This window comes from Hyposmocoma kahamanoa, unplaced genomic scaffold (genome assembly GCF_003589595.1).
Source record: "Hyposmocoma kahamanoa isolate Upper Pololo Valley unplaced genomic scaffold, ASM358959v1 94, whole genome shotgun sequence".
NCBI lineage: Eukaryota > Metazoa > Arthropoda > Insecta > Lepidoptera > Cosmopterigidae > Hyposmocoma > Hyposmocoma kahamanoa.
Window position 1 is genome coordinate 6,661,271 of NW_020654878.1, and position 22,310 is coordinate 6,683,580.

Genomic DNA, 22,310 nt, shown 5'->3' on the forward strand with positions numbered 1-22,310 from the left:
TAGCATAAAAATACAATACCTATATCAATAATATAAATGAAGACTTTGACCTATATACTCGTAAATACAAAGTCTGCAGGTAGTGACGAAGTCCAAATTTTGAATTTCGATCTGTCACCTGAGATCAAAGACCATCATGACCACCACGGTCAGTGGAACCTCCTAACAGGATCCCACGAACCGACGCGGCGTCGGTGGGAGTGGGTGCTTATAAAGGTCTTTAGTGGGCAGACCTCTGAGTACCCATCAGGCGAGCTTCTATCGCATGGTGGGTCCACCGAGGAGAGTCTCACATTACCCTGCCATGTCATTTCCCGTGTCGGGATATGCGTATGCATTTTCCTCTGTATAAATCAAAGGTCGCCATGTTGTCTATAGAAAAAATATTCAATGTATAATTTTGCGCGCACAAATGCGCAGAACCGTGAAAAAAGGAAGACATCTGCGGTTTAGCAGAAAATCTATATTCCGCCTAGTCACTTTCGACAAATGTAATTATTTCAATCATGAAATTATACAGTTATTTATATATTATTTATGTTAGTGTAATACGCTCCGTATTACACTAACATAAATATTATATGTGATTATGTGTAGGATCTCTCACATCTCTTATTCATGTTGGACTGTTTGATCTTATTTATGCATATTACATTAAAGAGTGTTTCGTAATTCTTTGATCCAGTTTTTCATCACATCTTGTTGTAATGAAAGGGATTGTGTGTATTTTTATTTATTTGTGGTGGAAAATGTAAGGGATCTAAATCATACTAAAAAAAATCATTCTAAATCATACAGTCAAATTTGGCAAAATTCTTTCACAAAAAGAAACAAATACAGAAAATGCAATTAAGAATGCAAATGACTTTTAAACTGTTAAGAGTCGATACTACGTTTGGTTGATTCCGCAAGTGCGTAACCGTAAGTGTTGTATCAGTCACTTTGGAAATAATATATATCTAGTAAAATTGTAGTAAAACTATTAAGTAATTTGTGGTTGCGCATGTAGTTGACACCGAGATCGTGCTGTCCTTTGTTATATTAGAATGCGGGTAAAACTTGATTATTTTGTAGGTGAACTATCGACCTTGTATGCTTTCTACGAAAAAGTGTAATATTTTGCTCTGTGTTCTCATGTAAGTGAGTTACTTGTTATTCTTAGTGAGAATATATGTATTAGGTTGATGTCAGAGCAGTGCGGATTTATCTGCGGACCGTCCGCGCGGAGCAACGGAGCGGAGTAACATGTGTGGCGTTAGAATATCGTTTTACAGTGACGAGGTTTGTTCCGTACGTAACCGGGTCCGCCTGAACTCGGCACAAGCCACTCTTGCGTTCAATCAATGTGGGCGACTGTCTTCCTTGAATAAATTAAATTAAAAAAAAAAAACTCGATTCAGAGCTCTGCTTCCTTACGGACTGTCCCGTACGGAATGTACGCAAAGTTGTGAAACCAGCCTTAAACCGTATAAAATGTTTTTGTTACATTGTCATAACTTATAATTCTTATCACATTTTGGAAGGAAACTTTTCTATTTTTGGTATAATTTTATGCGATATAAACATATCTGAAGCGAAAATATAACGTGTATAAGACTCGTACCTTGTATAAGCCCAGCAGACTTCCGATGCAGTACACTGTTAAAGTCGCGTACCGAAGTAACGCCGGAGCGCAATACACGGTTGCCGTCACCATTGGGATCGCACCTGCAACAAAGAAGTTACCTTCAGAAAGCAACAACACGAATCTTTAAAACCTCTTTCGGTCGATTATTCTCAGTGCTATAAATTCAACAATTTGTATCAATACGCTTGACGAAGAGAAGCGAAATGAAGGATATTTTATTTATATAGGCAACACACAACATTTTAATTACATATTTACGTTATTTAACAACATATTATTATGTACGTAAAATAGTAAAAATAATTTGTTATAAAAGTACGCTTTATTGTAAACATCATTCGTTTCTTTAAATAAATAATGGCGCGACTGATGAGCCTATTGTAGCTGTTTTGCATTCGATTCTTTGTTACAATGCAAGTCAGTCGCTCATATAGCGCGATCGGCGAAACGTATGTATATAGCTCCTCTGTCGCCCTCTTTTCTAATAGTGAACTTTATGCTTTACGAATTAAAGTGATGTAGCGAATGCAATCTGGCGCACAGCAAAGGAAATGAAGGTGTGATTACTCTGAATGTCACTCTACAGAGCGGATGTACGGAGAGTTGGACGCTGACGTTATGCCAATTATGTATTTGTAAAAACTGGAGCGTATTTTCACGAAAAAATATTCTTTAAATTCATACTCATGAAGATTGAGAAAGCGGTGACGTTGTACAAACAAGGGACTTTTACCGTGTTTGTATGACGTACATAAACTCCAACCTCACTTAGTTCCATTTTTTTTTTATAATACCAAGTGACGGGGCGAACAAGTCGTGCGTCTGATGGTAAGCGACACGCCTATCCATAATAGTCCCAATGCCACTCTGAACCTTAAATCACAAAAATCTTAGGGGCACTACCACTGCGCCCTGAGACATAAGGTGACAAGTCCCATGTGCCTGAAATTTCACCAGCACCCTTAACCCTTCCAAAACAAAACGCAATAATGCTCACATCACTACTTGGCGGCAGAAATAGATAAGGAAGGCAGTACTTCCCTGGACGAACTTTTTCACAAGGAGTTCTACTGCTACTACAAAAATGTACCTATCTGCATGAATTCGTAACGAGAGCAACAACTTTGTCATCGTAATTTTTTACGTTACGAGTGACCAAGAATTGAGGATTAGTTTCAACTCATTAATGTGAAAACAAATTTGAGTGGCTTGCATTTGATTGAAACATGGCAACTATCATAAATTGAACTTCAGAGTTGGCGTGCTTCGCCTTCCTCCATCTTCATAGTTGAAATATAAGTAAAATATATTAATTAGAAATAAAATCGTCAATTTCTTTGTTGTGCATGGGTTACATAATTTTGAAACACTACGCTCGTGGAGGGTTTATAAAACACAAGTTAGTATTGTTTGCCGAGTTCCTTTTAACTATCATCACCAAATAATACTATCTTATGTTGTATATACCCTCCACGAGAGTAGTAGTATATATAGATACATTTTTATTTTTAGTTTAAACTATAGTATTTAAACTAAAAATAAAAATGGACCTAGAATTGAATCGTGAGGGATGCCCATGCAAATTACAGACCAGACTAATGAGTTTATAGTTAATAGTTTATATGAGACTAATTACTTGACGTCATATCAATAAGTAAATAATAATCAACTGTAATATATATAATAATAAAAATGAATTAAATCATAATTTCTACAAGTGTAGAATTATTGCAAATTATGACGTACGTATACGAGTAGGTATATCTTGGATTAGTGTGTTCTATAATAAACACACGTAATAAATAGATGAGTATGAAATAATTATTGAAAATAATTATTAATAATTATTCTGACCTAAAAGCTCTTCTACAATCCATTCTCAACGTCCATCTCACCTACAACGCCTGGACCCAAGCTACCCTCCCCATCAGACACGGTGGTCTAGGCATCAGGAGTATATCCGCCATAGCCCTTCCGGCCTTTTTGTCCTCAATCTACAGCACGGTCAACCTCGTGGGCAGTATCATAAGAAAGAATGACTTTCATCTCAGTGGCACGTCACATGTGCCTGGCTCCGCAGCTGAGCTGACGGAAAGAATAAATAGTAATAAGTACCAGGATCTTGGGCCCGACTACCTATTTACAGCCTTTGGAGTCGAAACTCTTGGCCCGTGCACTTCAACTGTACAAAATTTTATCGAAAAAATGAATAGACTGTCGGGGAAGTGCCGGCAGCTACCTTAGCAATACAAAGGGGGAACGCTGCCAGCATCTTGGGCACCTTGCCGCGAGGACCCAATTTTGTTCATATAATTTAAAAATCCTAGTTTTACTTTCTAGTGTTTAAGCTTTTATTGTCTTTTTTACCTTACCTGTATAGTATCTTAATTAAATAATAATTATTGAAATGAAACTATTTGTAGAACTTGGTAAAATGCTCGAGTATTATGAAAAGAAAGGGTTGAATACCCTTTTTTTTGTAAACCAGCCCGATTTTGCTCCATAATTATACCGATAGTTATTTAATAAGACCCGCCTTTTCCAACTTATTGTGAATATTGCAGGAGGTAATGTACCTAAGGCATGTTTTTTGTTGTACGCAGTGGGAGGATGTAGATCGTCTGAGTCATTATCGAGATTAAGCTGCCAATGCCCGATGATAAATAGTTTTTTAACGACCGCCCAACTCGAACCCAGACCTGTCTTTTAATGCTAGCAAATGAGTTAGGTGAATAGCCATGTGACCACCAAAAGGAAGGAAGGGATGCTTTAGTAGCAGAAGAGTTCCTTGTGAAGTACTACCCTACCACCTTACCTAGTTCTCAAATCTTTGCGGTTTAAAGCTCAGTTGAGTGGCACTGCAACTGCTATGGACAGGCGTGTCGCTTACACCCCCACGTACGACTTGTTCGTCCCGTCGCTTATTATCATAAAACAAAGAGCAGCAAAAGGCAGCAGACAGAACGTCCAGTAATATATAGAGGTATATTATTATTATAATTAGATTATTATATAACAGTAAAACAATTGCTTAATTCAGAATTGCAGTACATTTATATTAATATGGAGTTCATTGTTTCAGATCCATAGTCCTTTCTCATTTTACGTGTAGCTTATTTCATTGTGGCGCTTACAGTCAAAAGAGATGAGAAACGAATATTCGAGTCGCCGTATCTAAATAAGTAATTTCGTACCATCCCCTTTTCAATTTGAATGGATTTGTCATGTGAATAATTATATACAGGCTAAACATTTTTGAAAAAATTTAAAGCAAAGCAGTACATTTTTGACGCATTAATTTTGCCTATAGTTTTTCTTCTACATCATGAAATAAATTAAAATCGTACCTTACCTTTACCTATACCTTTTCAAAACACTACTTTATTAATGCGGTCCATTTACTAACAAATCTGCCGATGCCTTGTCGTCTCGAGTGGAGCGACAAGTAAAACTACATTTTTAAATTTAAATGCCCCTATCTATTTATTTACAAATCATTTATCGTTACACTGATTTAGGTTAGATTTATACTTATTTACACACATTATTTGATTTTAAATTCGGGACTTAGTCGTGTATAAAAACATATACATACACGATTTAGACGCTCAAAAGATGGAGTAACTTTAGTTGACACAGCTGGCAACTTTTTACAAGTTTCCATTAACGGTTGCCGGACTTTTAGTTGCTACAGCGACTAAAAGACCTAGTTGCCGATTGCCGCAATTTTAAATAAACTTTCGAAATCCACGGTCAAGACTGACGCTGAGGGGGACGAAGAGGGAGTGAAGTTGCCTCACGAGTTACGGTTGCCAGTTGTGGAAACTGGCAACTAGAGACAACTGGTACAAATTTGCAAGTTTCTAGTAGCGGCAATTAAGAATTTATTTAATCACGGATTTCGGCAATCGAAAACTGTGGTAGATTGCCGAAACTCTCAACTGAAGTTGCTACATCTACGCGGTTTCTTGATATTATATGAAAAACGTCATAAACAGCTAGTTGCGGGTTGCCAATTGCTGAAACTCGATGATCAAAGTGGCTCTATTTGGGCAGCGCCTAAATCCCGAATTAAAAATCAAATTATTTATCGTTTACGTTGCATATATACAAGGGAAAATACGTCTTCAGTGGACAAAGATTACCTACAATGGATTACCAACTAAATTCTCCACTAACTTTAAATTTCGACCAACCCAGTTAGAAAAAAAAAATAGAAACTATACCAGTAGTACTTGTGAAACATAAGCCGCAAGACAAAAGCTCGAGATTGCGGTTTTATGGCTAACTCGATGTAAACTTCAAAGGATTAACTGGGAAGATAGATATAAAGGAACTAATGTCTATTAGAAAGACATGCCTTTAAATGTAATTGGAATTTGAAACTGTTAAAATTGTACGGTTTGCAATGTCCATATTACCACAACTACTTATATAGAAATGAAACTATTTTTCCGGATTTAAATCCGTTGACACGTGACCATGGGACCTGTAAAGGGCTCGAAACGTCGGTTTGTTTGGAAACACAAATATACGCGATTTAAATCCGGAAAAATAGTTTCATTTCCTATATATAGAAATGTAATTAATACAATGGAATAGAATTTCTTTATTTCAGACAATAGACCTATACAAAACATTAGTAAAATTTTCACTTACAACAGTTTCGTATTACATAAAATAACAAGATTTATACCTCAGATTACAAAATATTTAGTAATCTGAGACTTATACATTATTATTTGTCCAACACAGTACATTGGGATTGGACGATCAAATTTGCCTGCAAACATTTTCAAGATGCTGTTGAGACTACTTCTGACACGAGTCATATAAGGGATACGTTTTTCCGCATTATCGCTTGGAAGCGATCTGTGTGAACTGCTGTGAACGTGTCTGACGCACTGCACCTTCTCGATAGACCTAACAGAATCCAGAAAGCGTTATTGTTTTGTACACTTAGGACGTTACAAGCGCGTTTCGTATACTTAACCCACAGGCCACTCGAGTAAAATGATTGACTGAAGTTTTGATTATGCTTTGAATAGAGCATATTTAACGTCTGTCGGTGGAGGATCTCGCAAACCTGCGGGCCAGCATATTGCATTAATTAACAACTTAGATATAGTTACTGAAGATGTGTCTGTTAAGTAGATGTCTAGAAATTGACTAATAGGTTTTTTTTTGAGTTCCTAAAATATGTTTTTATGTCATGTCAATTAAATGATTTTTTCTATGTTTGTATGTATATGGTGAATCACATACTTAGGTTTTTGCACAACGTTTATTTAAAATGAATATGTAATATCTATAATGAATTAGTTTTGTATTTTCACCGTTGATTATTGGGCAGAAAACAGAGTTGTTGTATAGAGTTCAGTTGCATCAGCTGCAGTTTACGATTAGAAAGTTTTGAGTAGCAAATACCCGTACCTATGCATTGAGAAACGGTAAAGAGGGTGTAACAAAATGTACCAAAACGGTAATTCATGTTAGCTAAACAACTTTAGCGAAAAAAAGCATTAATTTTTAAATAACTAACTCGAGTTAAGTAATTTAGGGTTATCTATCATCATCATCGTCAACCCATTAAGATGTCTCACTACCGGGCACAGGTCTTCTCTCAAGTGTGGGTTTTTAGGCCGGAGGCCCCCACGCAGGAACTTGATTAGTGTTCTGATGGTTGTGAACCTTCTTCAGGTTTCATTACGATGTTTTCCTTCACCGAAAAGCTCGTGGTTAATTCAAAATAAATTTAGCCCGTAAATACCGAGAAACTCACAGGCGACCCCGGATTCGAACCCACGGCCTCTGCTTGACATTTCTTACTATTTCTCAATCATTTCTTATATCTCATTAATTTTTCAGGAGACTATAATTGTCTGTGTCAATAAGTAGCGTCAGAGCTGCCAAGCTATAATGACCAGATTCACCAGAATCTGGTCATTTGATAAAATAACTTGCACAAAGGCTCAAAGAGAATTTGCAATGAGGTTTCTTACATTTATGCTAATTTTTAGGCTACAATTCATGCAATTATGTGTACGACATTCTCTCAGTTACATTTTCTTCGAACCTTCGAATATTGTGAATTTTTTATACTTAGCCCATACAATCAGATATGTCGTGAATATGTTAAACTGGAACTGTTCGTCGGTTCGAAGATATGTATTGCACTTGCACAGAATAATTTTACCGATATAACAGCGCTGTATGATTGTAATTTATACTAGGAAATTTATAAGGGTGCGCCTCACTTATACAAAAATTAAATAAACTAATTTCAAAATAAACACCGTTCATTTAATATAATTTTTATTTCGACCAATTTCACTTCCTATAATTTAACTTCATATAATTCTTGTTTGATATAACATTTACATTTTTTTATATAAAGCACATATTATATAGGTAACAATCATTTAATATATTGTCAATTTAGATAATTTTTACGTGGTACAATATCACTTTTCATAAATAATAAGTTTAAATCCGACTCGCAATGATACTCATATGTTCGATAGGAGTGTAATTTAAAGTTGTTTCCCTTAATATAGTTTCTATGCCGAATTTTCATTTTGACAAAATTATTAATGTTCCAGTGTCTTAAATTCGTGTCTTAATCCAGTGTCTACTGGATTCCTTGGTGGTATAAATAAAGTAAACGTATGTTACATAGGTCAAATCTTGGTTGCGGATCACATTCAGTAGGTAAGTTAGGGATATGGTTTTTCGGAAATAATTATATTTCTAGATTAAATGAAATTAAATAATATGATGTAATGTTGATTGTGTTTTTAACACGATATCGCGTGATGCGAGTTCTCTCCAAACGGTCGATCACGCGTTATCGCGTGGACGTCGCTACCAAGTTTCTAAGCGGAATAATATAGCGGCCACAACGAAACGGCGCGTAATATTTATATTGGCCACTAGGGAAAGAATCGACTTTCGTGTGGTGGGGATGGCCGCCAGCGACTGTCTATTGTATAATAATTAGTCCAACGAAACCAAAACTAGTAAGTTCCTTATAATGTTGATTCTTGATAATTATTTTTTTTTGTATTTGTACGTTATTTAAAAAAAATCTATGTGATAATAAAAGACTATGTGATAATGAAAGACGAGAATTTATATTAAACGTTCGTTATATGAAGTAAATTACTATGATAAATGAGTTTTTAGGAAGTAAAATTATGGCAATTGAGTGTTATGTGAATAATATTTATATGACACATTACACACTCAATTTATAAACCTTATTAACTATATAACTTTATTAAAGAATGTAAATTGTAGGTACTCTCTTGGTTTTGCCTTTGTTCTCGATTAATTTGGTGTATACAACGTAATAAGTTCTACGCAGTATTCGTAGCTGATTGAGAAATGCAAATGTTCAAAATACGTAAGAAAATGTATTTTGAACTGCTGTTGCCTCTCTGTAATGATTGTAATTGTTCTCCAAAGATATAGTATTATTCATTATTTATCTTATTAAATTTGAAATACAGAACAAAAGTTTACTGCATAAGAAAAATTAGATAAATCATTCCTAAGCCCCTTTATCTATCTATAAAATAATATTATGAGTGAAAAGATAAAGTTATTCGTATTATATCTCTCGTCTCATAAAATTCAGGTGATCCCGGAGCGGGATGCAGGGTACGCGGGGAGGGAAGGAATAATTTATTTATTGCCGCCGGTCGAACCCTATCCACTTCTGTTAACAGGATCTATGCGTTTTTTTGGGTTGCTTGGTAAAGCGCATGTTTGATGAATGAGTGAATAGAATATTTAAACTAGATACGTAGAATTTGTAAGCTTGGCATAATAAAGCCACATGTGATCACACGTCACAAATGCTTTTATTACTTGAAAGTCATAAAGACAATATAAACTACATGAAACAAATACATGACACGTCTTTATATAAAATTTAATAACTGGGTAATTATCAGATTACAGTTCTCAGCCAATTCTGCTGTTCAGTGCCAATTTTTATTTTTAAAATATTCTAGAATATTATTATGAAGTGTTATTTCACATTATTACTAGACACGTTCGCCTATAACACATATTAAGAGAGGTATGCTAGTACTGCTTCTTAAGTACCTACTTGAGTTCTTAATTGCTCGTTTCCAAGGTGCTCTACCTGCAATCCATTATAATGTAAAATAATTAATTTACTATTATTTTACTATTAATTTACATTAAGTACTTTTATTAACTTCTTTATTTTGATTTCTTTGTATTAATTAAAAAAAATATTATAAACTTCTTTGGTGTGTCTTTTCCTATTGCGCTAATTGTTAACATCTAACTGGGGGTTGTTGTTGTTCGCTTCCATAGGTTTACCCTCGAGACCCTACAATTGACCCCTGGGTGGTGCTAAAGAGCAGTAACTACTGGTGGTAGGCTTCAGCCGTGACTAGTCACCACCCTCCCGACGCAGTCGAGTCGCCAAATGGTTTTTACCATGTTCCGACTCGTGTTCGGGAGTTGCCATTAGGAAGTTGGGTCTGAACAGTTGCATTGCGTCTGACGACGAGTTGTAGCTGCTTGTACTGCCACACTGAGCACTCGGTTCTGGAGGCTAGCGAGATCCGAAGCACGTTGCACCGCTGGCCGAATGTGGGAAGTTGGGGACCCAAGTAGCGGAAAAGCCGCCCGTGAAAGGCTGCCCCGCCACCTAACGAAAAATTCCGGAATGCTCCACCTTGCCGGTTGACGACCGGAAGGGAGGACCAGGTGGCCATCTCCGGCGGGGTTCGGGCTTCCACGCGGTCTCCAAACCGATTGTACCCTCGTGTGGCAATGTGAGCTTGCTGCTTGGTTGAAAACGACGCAGTGCCTCGTTCAACTGCCTTCCTCCTGTCTATTCACTTCTCCAAAAACAAAATGAAAGCAAAAACGGAAAAAAGTATACACAGCGGTTGCACGTCCTCCCACTAGTGTACCACAAAGTGCACCTCACCAACATCCGAGGTCTGCGCTCAAATGTCGATTCGGTCCACTACCACCATGAAATCGACAAACCGCAGCTGCTGTTCCTCACAGAGACGCAGAGCAGATGTCCGACTGATGCAGCGTACCTCAGCTATCCCGGGTATACTCTGGAGTACAGGTTCGTACCTCGCGCCGGAGTCTGTGTGTATGTTTCGCGATGACATCTGTGTCAAGCGTCTTAAGAACCTTGAGGCACCGAGTTTTTCTGTTTTATGGCTTCTGGTTGATACAGGAGTTGCACAAATAGTGTACTGCTGTGTCTACCGCTCGCACAGTGTAGATCAGGAGACGAGCGAGACGTCTGATGACAGCTCAGGTACCCAGCGGCGCATCTAGTCATTCTGGGGGACTTTAATGCTCACCATCAAGAATGGTTGCTCGCATACCAGATGACCGATCACGCTGGGAGAGAGACGCGTAAACTTGCGCTAACGCTTAGCTTTCACAGCTCGTCAGTAGCGCCATCAGGATCCCAGATGTTGAGTCTCATACGGCTAATTGCTTGGACCTTCTGTTAACAACTGATCCAGACCATTACTCTGTGGTTGTGGAGGCCCCACTGGGCACTTTCGACCATTGTCTGGTGAAAACTGTATTCGTATACTCCCTACCCGATCAGGGCCTTAGCGGTATGAGATGGGTGTGGCGATACAAGTTAGCAGATTGGAACGAAATGCGCCATTTTTTTCCGTCATATCCCTGGCAGGCGTGCTTTACTTCAGGAGACTCGTCGAGCTGTGCTGATGCTGTAGTAGAGGTCTTGTATTTGGAAATGGAGTATTACATACCATACTCTGATTTACCCAATGGACCCCAAGCTCGTCCATTGGTTTAACGCTGATTGTGGTTGTACTGAAGCACATAAGCAGTCCGCGTACCTAGCTTGAGCAGATGCTCGACTACGCAAAGCTCCGAGTACTCGGAATTCGACAGCTTTTAATAAGGCCCCCAAGAAGTGCAAAAGCGCGTTACGTAGGGCCAAGTTCGACTATGTGCGCTGTATAGGGGCCAAGCTTGCCTCTTATAAAGCAGGTAGAAAATCATTTTAGTCCCTGGCCAAAGCGGTCGAATCTAACTTTTGTCGCCCATCTTTGCCACCTATGCTGAGGCCGGATGGCTCGCTGGCTCATACTGCGGAAGAGAGGGCGAGTGTCCTGTTCTCACACGCCTGTACCGCCTCTCACTTGAGATTGATGTAGTTCCCAGGTCGTGGAAGCTTGAAAACGTGCATCCTGTGTCAAAAAAGGGAAGTAGAGCCGACCCTGTCAACTATAGACATAGGTCTATCCACAGTCACTTCCATACTCTGCAAGATATAGAACGTGTATCCAACAATCGTCTCCTATTGTACCTTGAAGACAACGACCTCCTCAGTGATCGCCAGTACGGATTCCGACGTGGGCGATCTACTGGGGATCTTCTTGTGTATGCGTATCACATATGGAGTGAGGCTATAGAAAAGCAAGGCAAAGCACTTGTAGTGTCTTTGGATATTTCTAAAGCCTTTGACAGGGTCAGGCACGCAAGCCTTTTAAGAAAGCTTCCCTCTTATGGGCTCCCACTGACCTTTGCAATTGGATCTCGAATTTCTTGAGCGAACGTTCAATTCGAGTGGTCTTAGAAGGCTACTCGTCCGAACATATGGCGATAGATAGCCGGAGTTCCTCAGGGTTCGTACTGTTTGCAACTCTCTTTCTGCTGCATATCAATGACATGTTAATTCCAGGTACCTTTGCGTATATATATGGATATACCGATAGCCTACTTTCTCCAGCTACTTTTAATGGACCTATCGTCCTATTTGAACTTCGGCAAATACATTGAATCCATGGCCAAAAATGCAGCAAGGAAGCTTGGAATCCTTTCCAGGGTCGTTACTTTACACCGGGACAGTTGCTTCAGCTGTACCAAGCACAAGTCCGATCGTGAATTCAATTGACAACCGTGCCAAGACACTTATAGGTGACTCGGAATTAGTTGAGGCGAAGCTGCAGAGCCTTGAACACCGCCGTAAAGTTGCCTGCTTATCGATATTTTACAGGATATATCACGGAGAGTGTGCGATGGAATTACACGATTTAACCTAGTGCCCCGGTGATGGAAAGGGGAAGGCGGAACCTTTCCCTTTCTATCGCTGAGGCACTAGGCGTAGGCTTGGGTTCCACCCCTATGTTGTGGATATTCCAATGATTCGCACGAAGCGTTACGCTTCCACATTTATATAGCAAACGGCTATGGAGTGGAATTCCCTGCCTGCAGACTTGTTCCCTGATCGTTATAACTTGGGTCTTTTCAAGGCGAGAGTGAATAAGCATTATTTAGGTGTGCATGCTCCATCGTCGACCTCATCGCCACTTTCCATCAGGTGAGATGGAGGTCAAATGCACACTTCTATTTTATAAAAAAAAGAAAAAACTTGATAATAAGGAAGGAAACATTTATTACCTGCAATGCAGGTTTAGCTTAGTGCAGGAATCAAGACCAATTCTCTGTACGCGATATACTCCGCAACAAGTTGTGTTTCTTTCGTTGCGTAGCGTTATTTCATATTTATTATGTACTTCATGCACAATTTGGCTGTCAAACAAATTATTTTATTTTATTTTTTATTTATGTTTGAGCGTAGTATCTATCCTGAAATATTATTACCAGTTATTCATGAAGTAAAACTATAAAAAAAAGAATGCTTATTCAGTTACTATGCAGATTTTAAATGACAAAAAGTTAGAAAAGTCTATTTATCAGTACCACCTTTAGCCCATTATTACGTCCCAATCACAAGCACAGAACTCTAAACAGAAGGCTACAATTTTTAATTCTTAAGAAATTGAAACCGTTTATTTCTGATTAGTGGTATAAATTATGAATGTGAACATTGACATAATATTCGTATATGTAGCAACACTTCAACAGGTTTTTGCCGCACTCGTGTGGAGGTTGGGAAGTCTCTAAAGCGACAGTTTAAGTTATGGTGTAGCATTATCATTACTTGCAGTCAAACAATTTTCTCCAACTAAGCTCTATAGCATAGTACCTATATCTCTAACGATATGAGCGAGAGCTCGGAATTGCATATGTGGTGGTGTGACGTTCGCATAAAAACCATAAACACAAAATCACAAATACTTTGGAAAAAAAATACTTTTAATTAAATTCTCTGAAGTGTTGAGTATGTGTATTAAAATCTTGGAATATAATATTGGAACAACAAGGTTAATTAATTGGAATATTCCAAGTGATTTTCCTTGTTTAAATTAAAATGCCATTTCAAATGAATGATTATTTTGTATAATTGCATGCCATCAATTTGGGTAAGTTTGAATAAAACTGGTTCGAAATACGAACATCCGTGTAGAAAGAAACGTGTAGTTATATATGTTAGGTTGATAACTGCGCGAGACCGAAAGACCAAATATTCTAGATGTGACGTTAAATTTAACATAAATATGGTTTTGAACTTTTGCATTTTTAACCGACTTAAAAAAAGGAGGCAGTACTCAATTCGACTGTGTGTTTTTTTTGTATGTTACGCGATAATTCTTTTTTTGTGAACCGATTTTGATGATTTGAGGCCGGAAGTGGTCCCATTTAAATTTAAAGAAAATATTCCACCTTAAAGGGTAGCAAACTAGGGGATAAGTGACTTTTGACGTCAGTTTTAAGTACTTTGTACTGAGATTATCCTTTACGGAAAAAATTAAAACAAGAACTAAAATAACATTGACAGTTATCTGTAAGATAGATGTCGTAAAGGAAAATGCCTTTGGCATTCTTCTCAGTTTTTTGACACGCGCTACTGCAGCGAGCGATGCCATGACAAGAAGAGCGAGTCTCATAGACAACGCATAGTGTTGTGATAGTATAATGTAATACAATAACAACAACTCCAATTTCAACTCCATTTTCTGTTCGCGGTGTTCAATGCGTTGCTAGTAGCAGATTGGTAAATGATGACGATGATGGTGACCTTCAAGTGAATGGTAAATTCTTAGCTATGACAAGTTTATTTAGTTCAACAGATCTATGTATTTTGTTCATTCAAGACACGAATATAAAGTTACCTATAGATATCAAAGAGTGAGGGTAACTTTGAAAGGTCGCTTAAGCGCAATTTTCTCAAACAATTCGTTTCTAATTCGTAATTTTAGTTAAATTATTCTAAATTTCAGTATGAAACACTCATTAATCAATAAAACCTAATTCAACCTATACATTTTTATTTCAATATGTATCAACAGAAATAGAACTGAGAAAAATGTTCAAAGTTTGGTAACTTTGAACATTTTTACTTGAATGTACGATTATTATTATTAGTAATTACTATTAGTAACTTCAAAAGACGGGTTTAATTTACATTTCGTAACATGTCTCTGTCTATGTTGCAACAAGTAATGACCTCCGTCAAAAGCTTATTGAACACAGGAGCTGATTAAATATTTTGCTTGCGTCTCGTTCTATTACTACGGAATACAGTAATCAAGCCGCTGGTTTCAGAGAGGACGGTTATTTTCGTTTCAGTAAATCAATAGAATAAACATATTAAGTATGTTATTATTACTGACAGCAAGATCGAACAAACACAAAGAAAAATTCCTTCGATCCGAGCGGATTCGAACCAGCGTCAATCGCCTCAATGTGGCTACAAAAACTAAAATAAACATATTAAGTTTGTGTCAGCGTAATATTAGAGATTACACCACATTTTGTCGTGCATTCCGCTCACCAAATGTCACTGGTCGAAATATAAAGTATAACTTTAAAAGGAGTGAAGTGCTCATTTTTAAATCGAGTAAATTGTCTCGACAAAATTAAATGTGCCGCCTGTTGTGCTGGGTGGTTGATTGGTTTAGATACCTTGGTCTCATGATCATGGGTGATCTCGACGTGGAAAGAGAGTACAAGGTGTTGGCAGTGAGGAGTAATGTGTTGACTCGCTGATTTGCTCGATGCACAAATTGTAAAAGTGTAAAATGCACAAAAGTGTAAAAATTACGCTATTTAAAGCTTATTCTACTCGGGCAGCCTATGGTGTCAGTACACCAAATGAGCTTACAACGCCCTGCGTATACAGTATAATAAAGCGTACAGCATGCTGTTGAGGCTGCCGCGTCACTGCAGCCCGTCCGGAAAGTCCGCGGAGACGCACACTGATGGTTTTCCCGCTATAATGCGAAAGGAGACCGCCTCTTTACCGTGTACGTGGTAGCCAGAACAGCATATTGGTAACATATTGGCCTGATAAAAAGTGTCTTAGAAGTAATATAAATTAAGTAATTTTACTTACTAACAAACTACGTATTTTATTCAATAAAATATTTTTATTATTAGTATATATCATAATTAGGTACAGATTTGATTTATTAAATACAGGCCTATACAGCTCGTATATCAAGGTCTCAATGTTGATTTTATAAGTGTACAAAAAAGTAAATGAGTAATCATGACAGAGTCACAACTGATCGTTTTCAGCCATTATATGTTGATTTATAAAAGGAAAAACTTTGACTCTAATATTGCTTCGACTTTACAAAATAAATGTAACGGCCAGTGAAAATCGGATATTAGGTTATTTTCTCTGTAAATAAAGTATTAAGGCAAACATGCAGTAGAATATGTTGTTTGAAAAGGGCAAACTGCCCTTTAACCGACATTAAAAAAAGGACAAGGTTCTCTATTCGACTGTCAGGTTTTTTTTTGTGAAATTTAAGCATTTACTCCGACATTTGTAAACAGATTTTGACCATTGTTTGTGTGTAAGAAACTATTACATCTCTAAGGGTAGCAAATTAGGGGATGAATCCGCTTTATTGAATTTTACTCACTTTCAGTAGTAAAACTTGGCACATAGATGTAATTCCAATGGAAATAAAATGTTATGGTGATCTAAAGCTGATCTAATGATGAAAATGGCAGACAGATGAGAGAAACTCCCCAACAACGTACAGCAGCCACCTTGTGTTTGAGCTCATATATCGTCAAAACGAATTATAATTCGATTTGACGAGAACATCCGTATGTGTTTCAGTCTGATGAGACCGAAACACAGCGAAAGTGCGTAAGCAACGTTTTAAAGTCTGTTTCTTTTATAAAAAAAAATGTTTTTTTTTAAATCTGATCCCAAAGTAAGTAACTAGAGCACTTGTGTTATGGAATTTGGAAACAATGACGGTACCACAAACACCCAGACCCGAGGCAATATAAAAAACTTTTCTGCATTGACCCGGGCGGGAATCGGATCCGGGACCTCAGATATGGCGACATCATGGAGTCACGTGTGCAAGCCACTCGATCACGGAGGTAGTCATTTAATTATTTGTGGATATGTAATAGGAAAAGGTTTCTGAATTGACAGTATTGGTTTCTATTTAATGAGCAGCGAGTATGTAGAAAAGAGCAGCTATATCCCTGAAACGTAACTTTTGTGGTTTTCACAGTGTTATTTATGTAGCTGCCTATTTATATAGTTACATACATAGTGATAATCTCGCAAATCTACACATTCCTATCAATTTGTAGTGCTTTGGTGGAAACGGACTATTGATGTGAAATATAATGTTTCCTTTTTGCCTACCTATATATAGAAACCCGAAAACTTGAACGTTTCCTCAATGGTAAGGAAATTTTTGTTGTCCTGACCACAAAAGCCAAGTTTTTGCAAAAAAATATTTTTTTTCGCCTCACTAGCTCTGAAAGGCTTTCTTTCTCATTAGAAATCTCCGCGCAAAAGCGTATTTTCCTCGCTACAGTGGAAAAGGTTTTTGAAATTCGAACTTGACGATGGACTGTGGCGCAAAACTTTTTTTTTGGATGAAAAAAAAACAATGACACGTTCAACTACGCGATTTGTCGTATATTATTTATGTAATATAAGTCCGTTGGTATATTTTGTTCTTATTATTATTGACATTAAATTGACAACGATAACCAATTTTGTTTATTAAATTATTTTTTGATGTATGAATGAATAAAACTGATTTGTTATAGTTCAACTGTTCTTCTTTCATGTTCCATTTTCCTCGCTGTAGTGAGGTGAAAAGTTATGTGTTTCGCTCGGCAGCAAAGTTGTTTTGGGTCTCGTGGCATGCAACCCTCCCTACGCCCCTCCCTCCCATAACTTGTATAAAAAATAACAATTTTTTTCATGTTTTTGTGTTAGAATCAATAAGAACATGATAAAACAAAAATCGCCTTAGATGGGTGACATGCATCAATTTTTCTATTAATTATATGGAATGATGTATTATGTCGTGATGGCGGTCCTGGTTATTTTAGAGGCGTGTCTCAGGCTGCGCGACTGGCCCATTAGGCATTATCACAGAAATTTAAATAGATTTCTATGGTTACTACGTAGTATGATGTTTAGTAAAATAAAATATTAGATGGCATGGTATGGTGTAACGCTATTTTCCGTAACTCGACGTTCGTAGCGACTGACATTTTGCAATAATGGTAGAGGTGATATAAAAGGAAATCATTATATTTTGTAGGTCATGGTTTCTAAAGAAAATAATCTCTTTAATAAAAAAAGTTAATAAAAAAAGGTTCGGCATGGTAACTGTTCGGCCACGAAGGCAGTTACTTGCAGATATATTTTACCCATAGTGATGATAAAAGATGATGCAATGTAATTGATGTTGGGAAGCAATAGTCAGTTTATTTCGCCGTTTACTTGCACCGCGAGTGACACAGGTTCTTTGTATGCTCCTAACACCTTGCGCCATAGATAAAGCCAGCATTGTCATTTACTCTGGTGTAGTCCGCGTGGAAGAATACATTTTGGGCATTTTAGTAGAGACTTTCGGAGCCCATGTAATTTTTTTATATTTTTAAAATTTGTAAAAAATGGAAAATTGACCAATCACTGCCCTCGACATTAGTTTTTATGATCCAAAACAGGATCAAATAAGAAAAAAATCGGAGGCCATCCTTTTAAATATTCTTTGAAATCTTAGATTTTCAACTTGCAGTATAAAAAATAATTACCTACGGTGCTCGAAGCGAACGTCCACGCTTAAAGATTTTATAAGAACTCTCAAAGATAACTGAAGGCAGTAAAAAGCACTGAAGTTGATTAATCGCGATCATCGAGCTTGAGGGTAGTTGCAAGTTTGTAGCAAAAAAGACAGAGCTTTTTATAGCTGGCATGTATTACAGCCATTACACGCCCTGGTACTCTTTAACAGTTTCGAGTAGGCAAGTGAAGTTTATAATTATAACTCTCGTATAGCCTAGTTCTCTGTTACTGAACCTAGATATAGGTTTAAAAACATATAAAAATTTATAATGAAATTTCTTCTGTTCATATTAGAGGTTAAAGTATGAAATTGCCGTTTCGTATTGAAAAAATAAAACAATTTTTTTATAAAATATATTTGTTTATTCAGAGTATTTAGCCTTGTTGTTTATGGGTATTTCTCCTAGAAGGGCTAAATTCTCTGACTTCAGTGGTCGAATTTTTCTTCTTAATTTCAGGAAAAACATTGCGCGGGAAGGAAAAAGAACTCAAACTTACATAAGATTCCGTTCATTGGACAACTAGATTCTTAATAGTTAATGACATATTTGATCCACCGAATTTAGCTACCACCTAAATCAGGATTTTTTAACAAAAGGCATAATTTTTGTATAAAATATTATGAAAAAAGGTAATAAAACATTCAATAATCTACAGAAACATTTGCTAATATGATTATTAATACAAAGATCGAACACTTAGAAAAAATTCCTTCGATCCGGTCGGATTCGAACCGACGACGTCTTCTTACATACCGTGCCAGACGCTATACCAACTAAGCCACGGAACGAACCAACGGACCTCACGAATTTTTCTATGTGCTTGCGTCGTGTCTTTGTACTTGGTCTTTCAACGACTTTTAAATAAAGTAGCTGTAAAGGTACTAACTGGGTGATAAATCTGTAATAGATTTCTCATAGATGGCGCTACGACTAAAAAGTCGTTGAAAGACCAAGTACAAAGACACGACGCAAGCACATAGAAAAATTCGTGAGGTCCGTTGGTTCGTTCCGTGGCTTAGTTGGTATAGCGTCTGGCACGGTATGCAAGAAGACGTCGTCGGTTCGAATCCGACCGGATCGAAGGAATTTTTTCTGAGTGTTTTTTCTGAGTGTTCGATCTTTGTATTAATAATTATAACAAACTAGTGGAGTAATTTCACAAAAAATAATTGAATATCAATTCAATAAAAATTTAATTTGCTAATATGATTAAGTATTAAATCAGGCTTTAATAACTGAAATTTATTTATAAATCGAACAGAACGTTAGCGTTTCAGCTTCCTTAGGTCCCAGGATAAACCCTGCCGCTCTCTTGTTAGGTCCCAGTTATCTTTTCCATGCTTCAATTCCGGTTTCTATTCTCACTCCTTCACTGTTCATGCGGTCAGACTTTGGAATGCACTTCCTATTACTGTTCACGAAAGTAAATCGTTAGCTATTTTCAAAGTGAGAGTTAAAGAGCATTATTTATCTACTATTACATCCATATCTTAGGTATTATATTATAAAATATGTATTTATCTAAGTATTTATATAATTTAAAACAATTTAATATTTTTATATTATTTTTATATTATAATTTTTTTTTTCTTGTTTTGTTGTGCACATATGCCCGTTCTTTTAGTTATAGTGTCCTGTATTTAGGTCTGCAGGAAGAAATTTCTATTAGAAATAAGCAGAACCTTTTGTTTTTAATTTCGCTTGTATTCTTTGTGACCTGTTGTATTTTTCCTGTACAATAAACTATTAAATAAATAAATAAATAAGAACAACGCAAACAAATCATTGATTTGCAGCAGAAAGATAGTTGCAGACAGTACGGAACCCTGAGGAACTCTGGCATCAAGCACCCGATGTTTGGAAGAGTAATTCTAAGTAGTTGTAGTAGTAGTTCTAAGACCCCTCGAATCGAACGTTTCCTCAAGAAATCCGAGATCTATATGTAAAGGTCAGTGGGAGGCCCATAAGAGGGAAACTTGCTTAAAAGGCTTGCGTGTCAGACGCTGCCAAAGGTTTTAGAAATGTCCAAAGACACTGCAAATACCTCGTCTTGCTTTTCTATAGCCTCGCTCCATAAATGACAGGCATATACAAGATCCCCAGTAGATCGCCCCTGCCGGAATCCGTATTGACAATCACTAAGGTGGTCGTTGTCTTCGTCTCTTGTCAGGCGCGACAAGAGACGGTTGTACAAGTTCCATAGTCTTGCATAGAATGGAAGTGACTGAGATAGGTCTGTAGTTGACAGGACCAGCTTTGCTTCCTTTTATCGGCACAGGTTTGCAAGCTTCCAATGGGTCTTCAAATGGGAATTACATCAGTCTCTAGTGAGAGGCGATGAAGTCGTATGAGAACAGGAAACAACTTAGGCACACAATTATGTAGGACTATTGCCGGAATTCCATCTGGCCCAGGATTAGACTTCACAGAGATGTAAGTACCTCTTTTTGGCGTATGCGAACAGGTGCCATAGTGCAGCCAGCCTGAGGTAAGGTAGGTGGTAGATTCCCTGCGGCATCTAGAAGCGAACTCTCTGCAAAGAGTGAGGCAAAGAGATTCGCCTTCTCTTCCGCAGTATGGGTCAGCGAGCCGTCCGGCTTCATCAGAGGTGGTAGAGATGGGCAACAAAAGTTAGTTTCGACCGCTTTGGCTAGGGACCAAAAGGATTTGCTACCTGCTGGATAAGAGGCAAGCTTGAACTCCTATCAGCGTATATGGTCGAACTTGGTCCTACGTAACACGTTTAAGCACTTCTTGGCGACCTTATTAAAAATATTCTTCAGATTCCGAGTGCTCGGAGCTTTGCGTAGTCGAGCGTATGCCTAAGCTAGGTACGCGGACTGTTTTTGTGCATCAGCACGGCTACAGTCAGCGCTAAACCATGGCCGAGATTGGGTACTTCAGTGTATGGTATGTAATACTCCATACCCAAACGCAAAACTTCGACTACATCATCAGCGTAGCTCGACGAGTCTCCTAAAGAAAAGCAAACTTTCCAGGGATATGAAGCAAAGAAATGGCGCATTTCATCCCAATCTGCCAATCTGTACCACGACACCCGTCTCATACCACCAGTGTTCTGATCGGGTGGTAAGTATACGGATACAGTTTTCAACAGATAATGGTCGGAAGTACCCAGTGGGGCATCCTAATCACAGAGTATCGGTCTATATGGCTATTAAATATTTTTTCTGATTTAATTTGTGTTTTTTTCTCCAATGTACTAATTTTGGTGACGATTTTCAATTTTGGTGATCAAACAAATTTCATTTCCATATATCTTTTAAACTACCTACTTGATATTTTGAAGGGCCGGTAAGATATTCTTTTTGGAATTAATTTTCAATATAATACCAACCCATAAATATTTACTTAAAACACAAAATTAAAAATTGTCACCAAAATTAGGTTAGTATTTATAACATCAAGTGACGGGACGAACAAGTCGTGCGCCTGATGGTAAGCTACTAAGCTACGTCTATTCGTATCAGTTACATTGCATATAACCAATTAATTACATCCATCTAAAAAACCGTACCTGTTAAAAATGCCTGTTATCTTTATGCTGGTCGTAATTTGCGGTTTTTGAACACATCACAGAGGGTTTATGATATGTATGTAGAAAAAATTAAGAATGTTTTGGTTTCACCCTGAAACCTGA

At 37.4% G+C, this 22,310-nt stretch overlaps 1 protein-coding gene across 1 annotated transcript in view; it reads right to left on the bottom strand.

Moving 5' to 3' along the window:
* The window catches only part of LOC113237869 (progestin and adipoQ receptor family member 4), a 112,986-nt gene that overhangs the window by 22,239 nt on the left and 68,437 nt on the right, over window positions 1-22,310 (bottom strand). Inside the window, exon 3 of the mRNA XM_026474568.1 lies at window positions 1,604-1,707. Within this exon, the coding sequence (XP_026330353.1) occupies window positions 1,604-1,707 (104 nt within the window). The remainder of the gene's footprint in view (window positions 1-1,603; window positions 1,708-22,310) is intronic.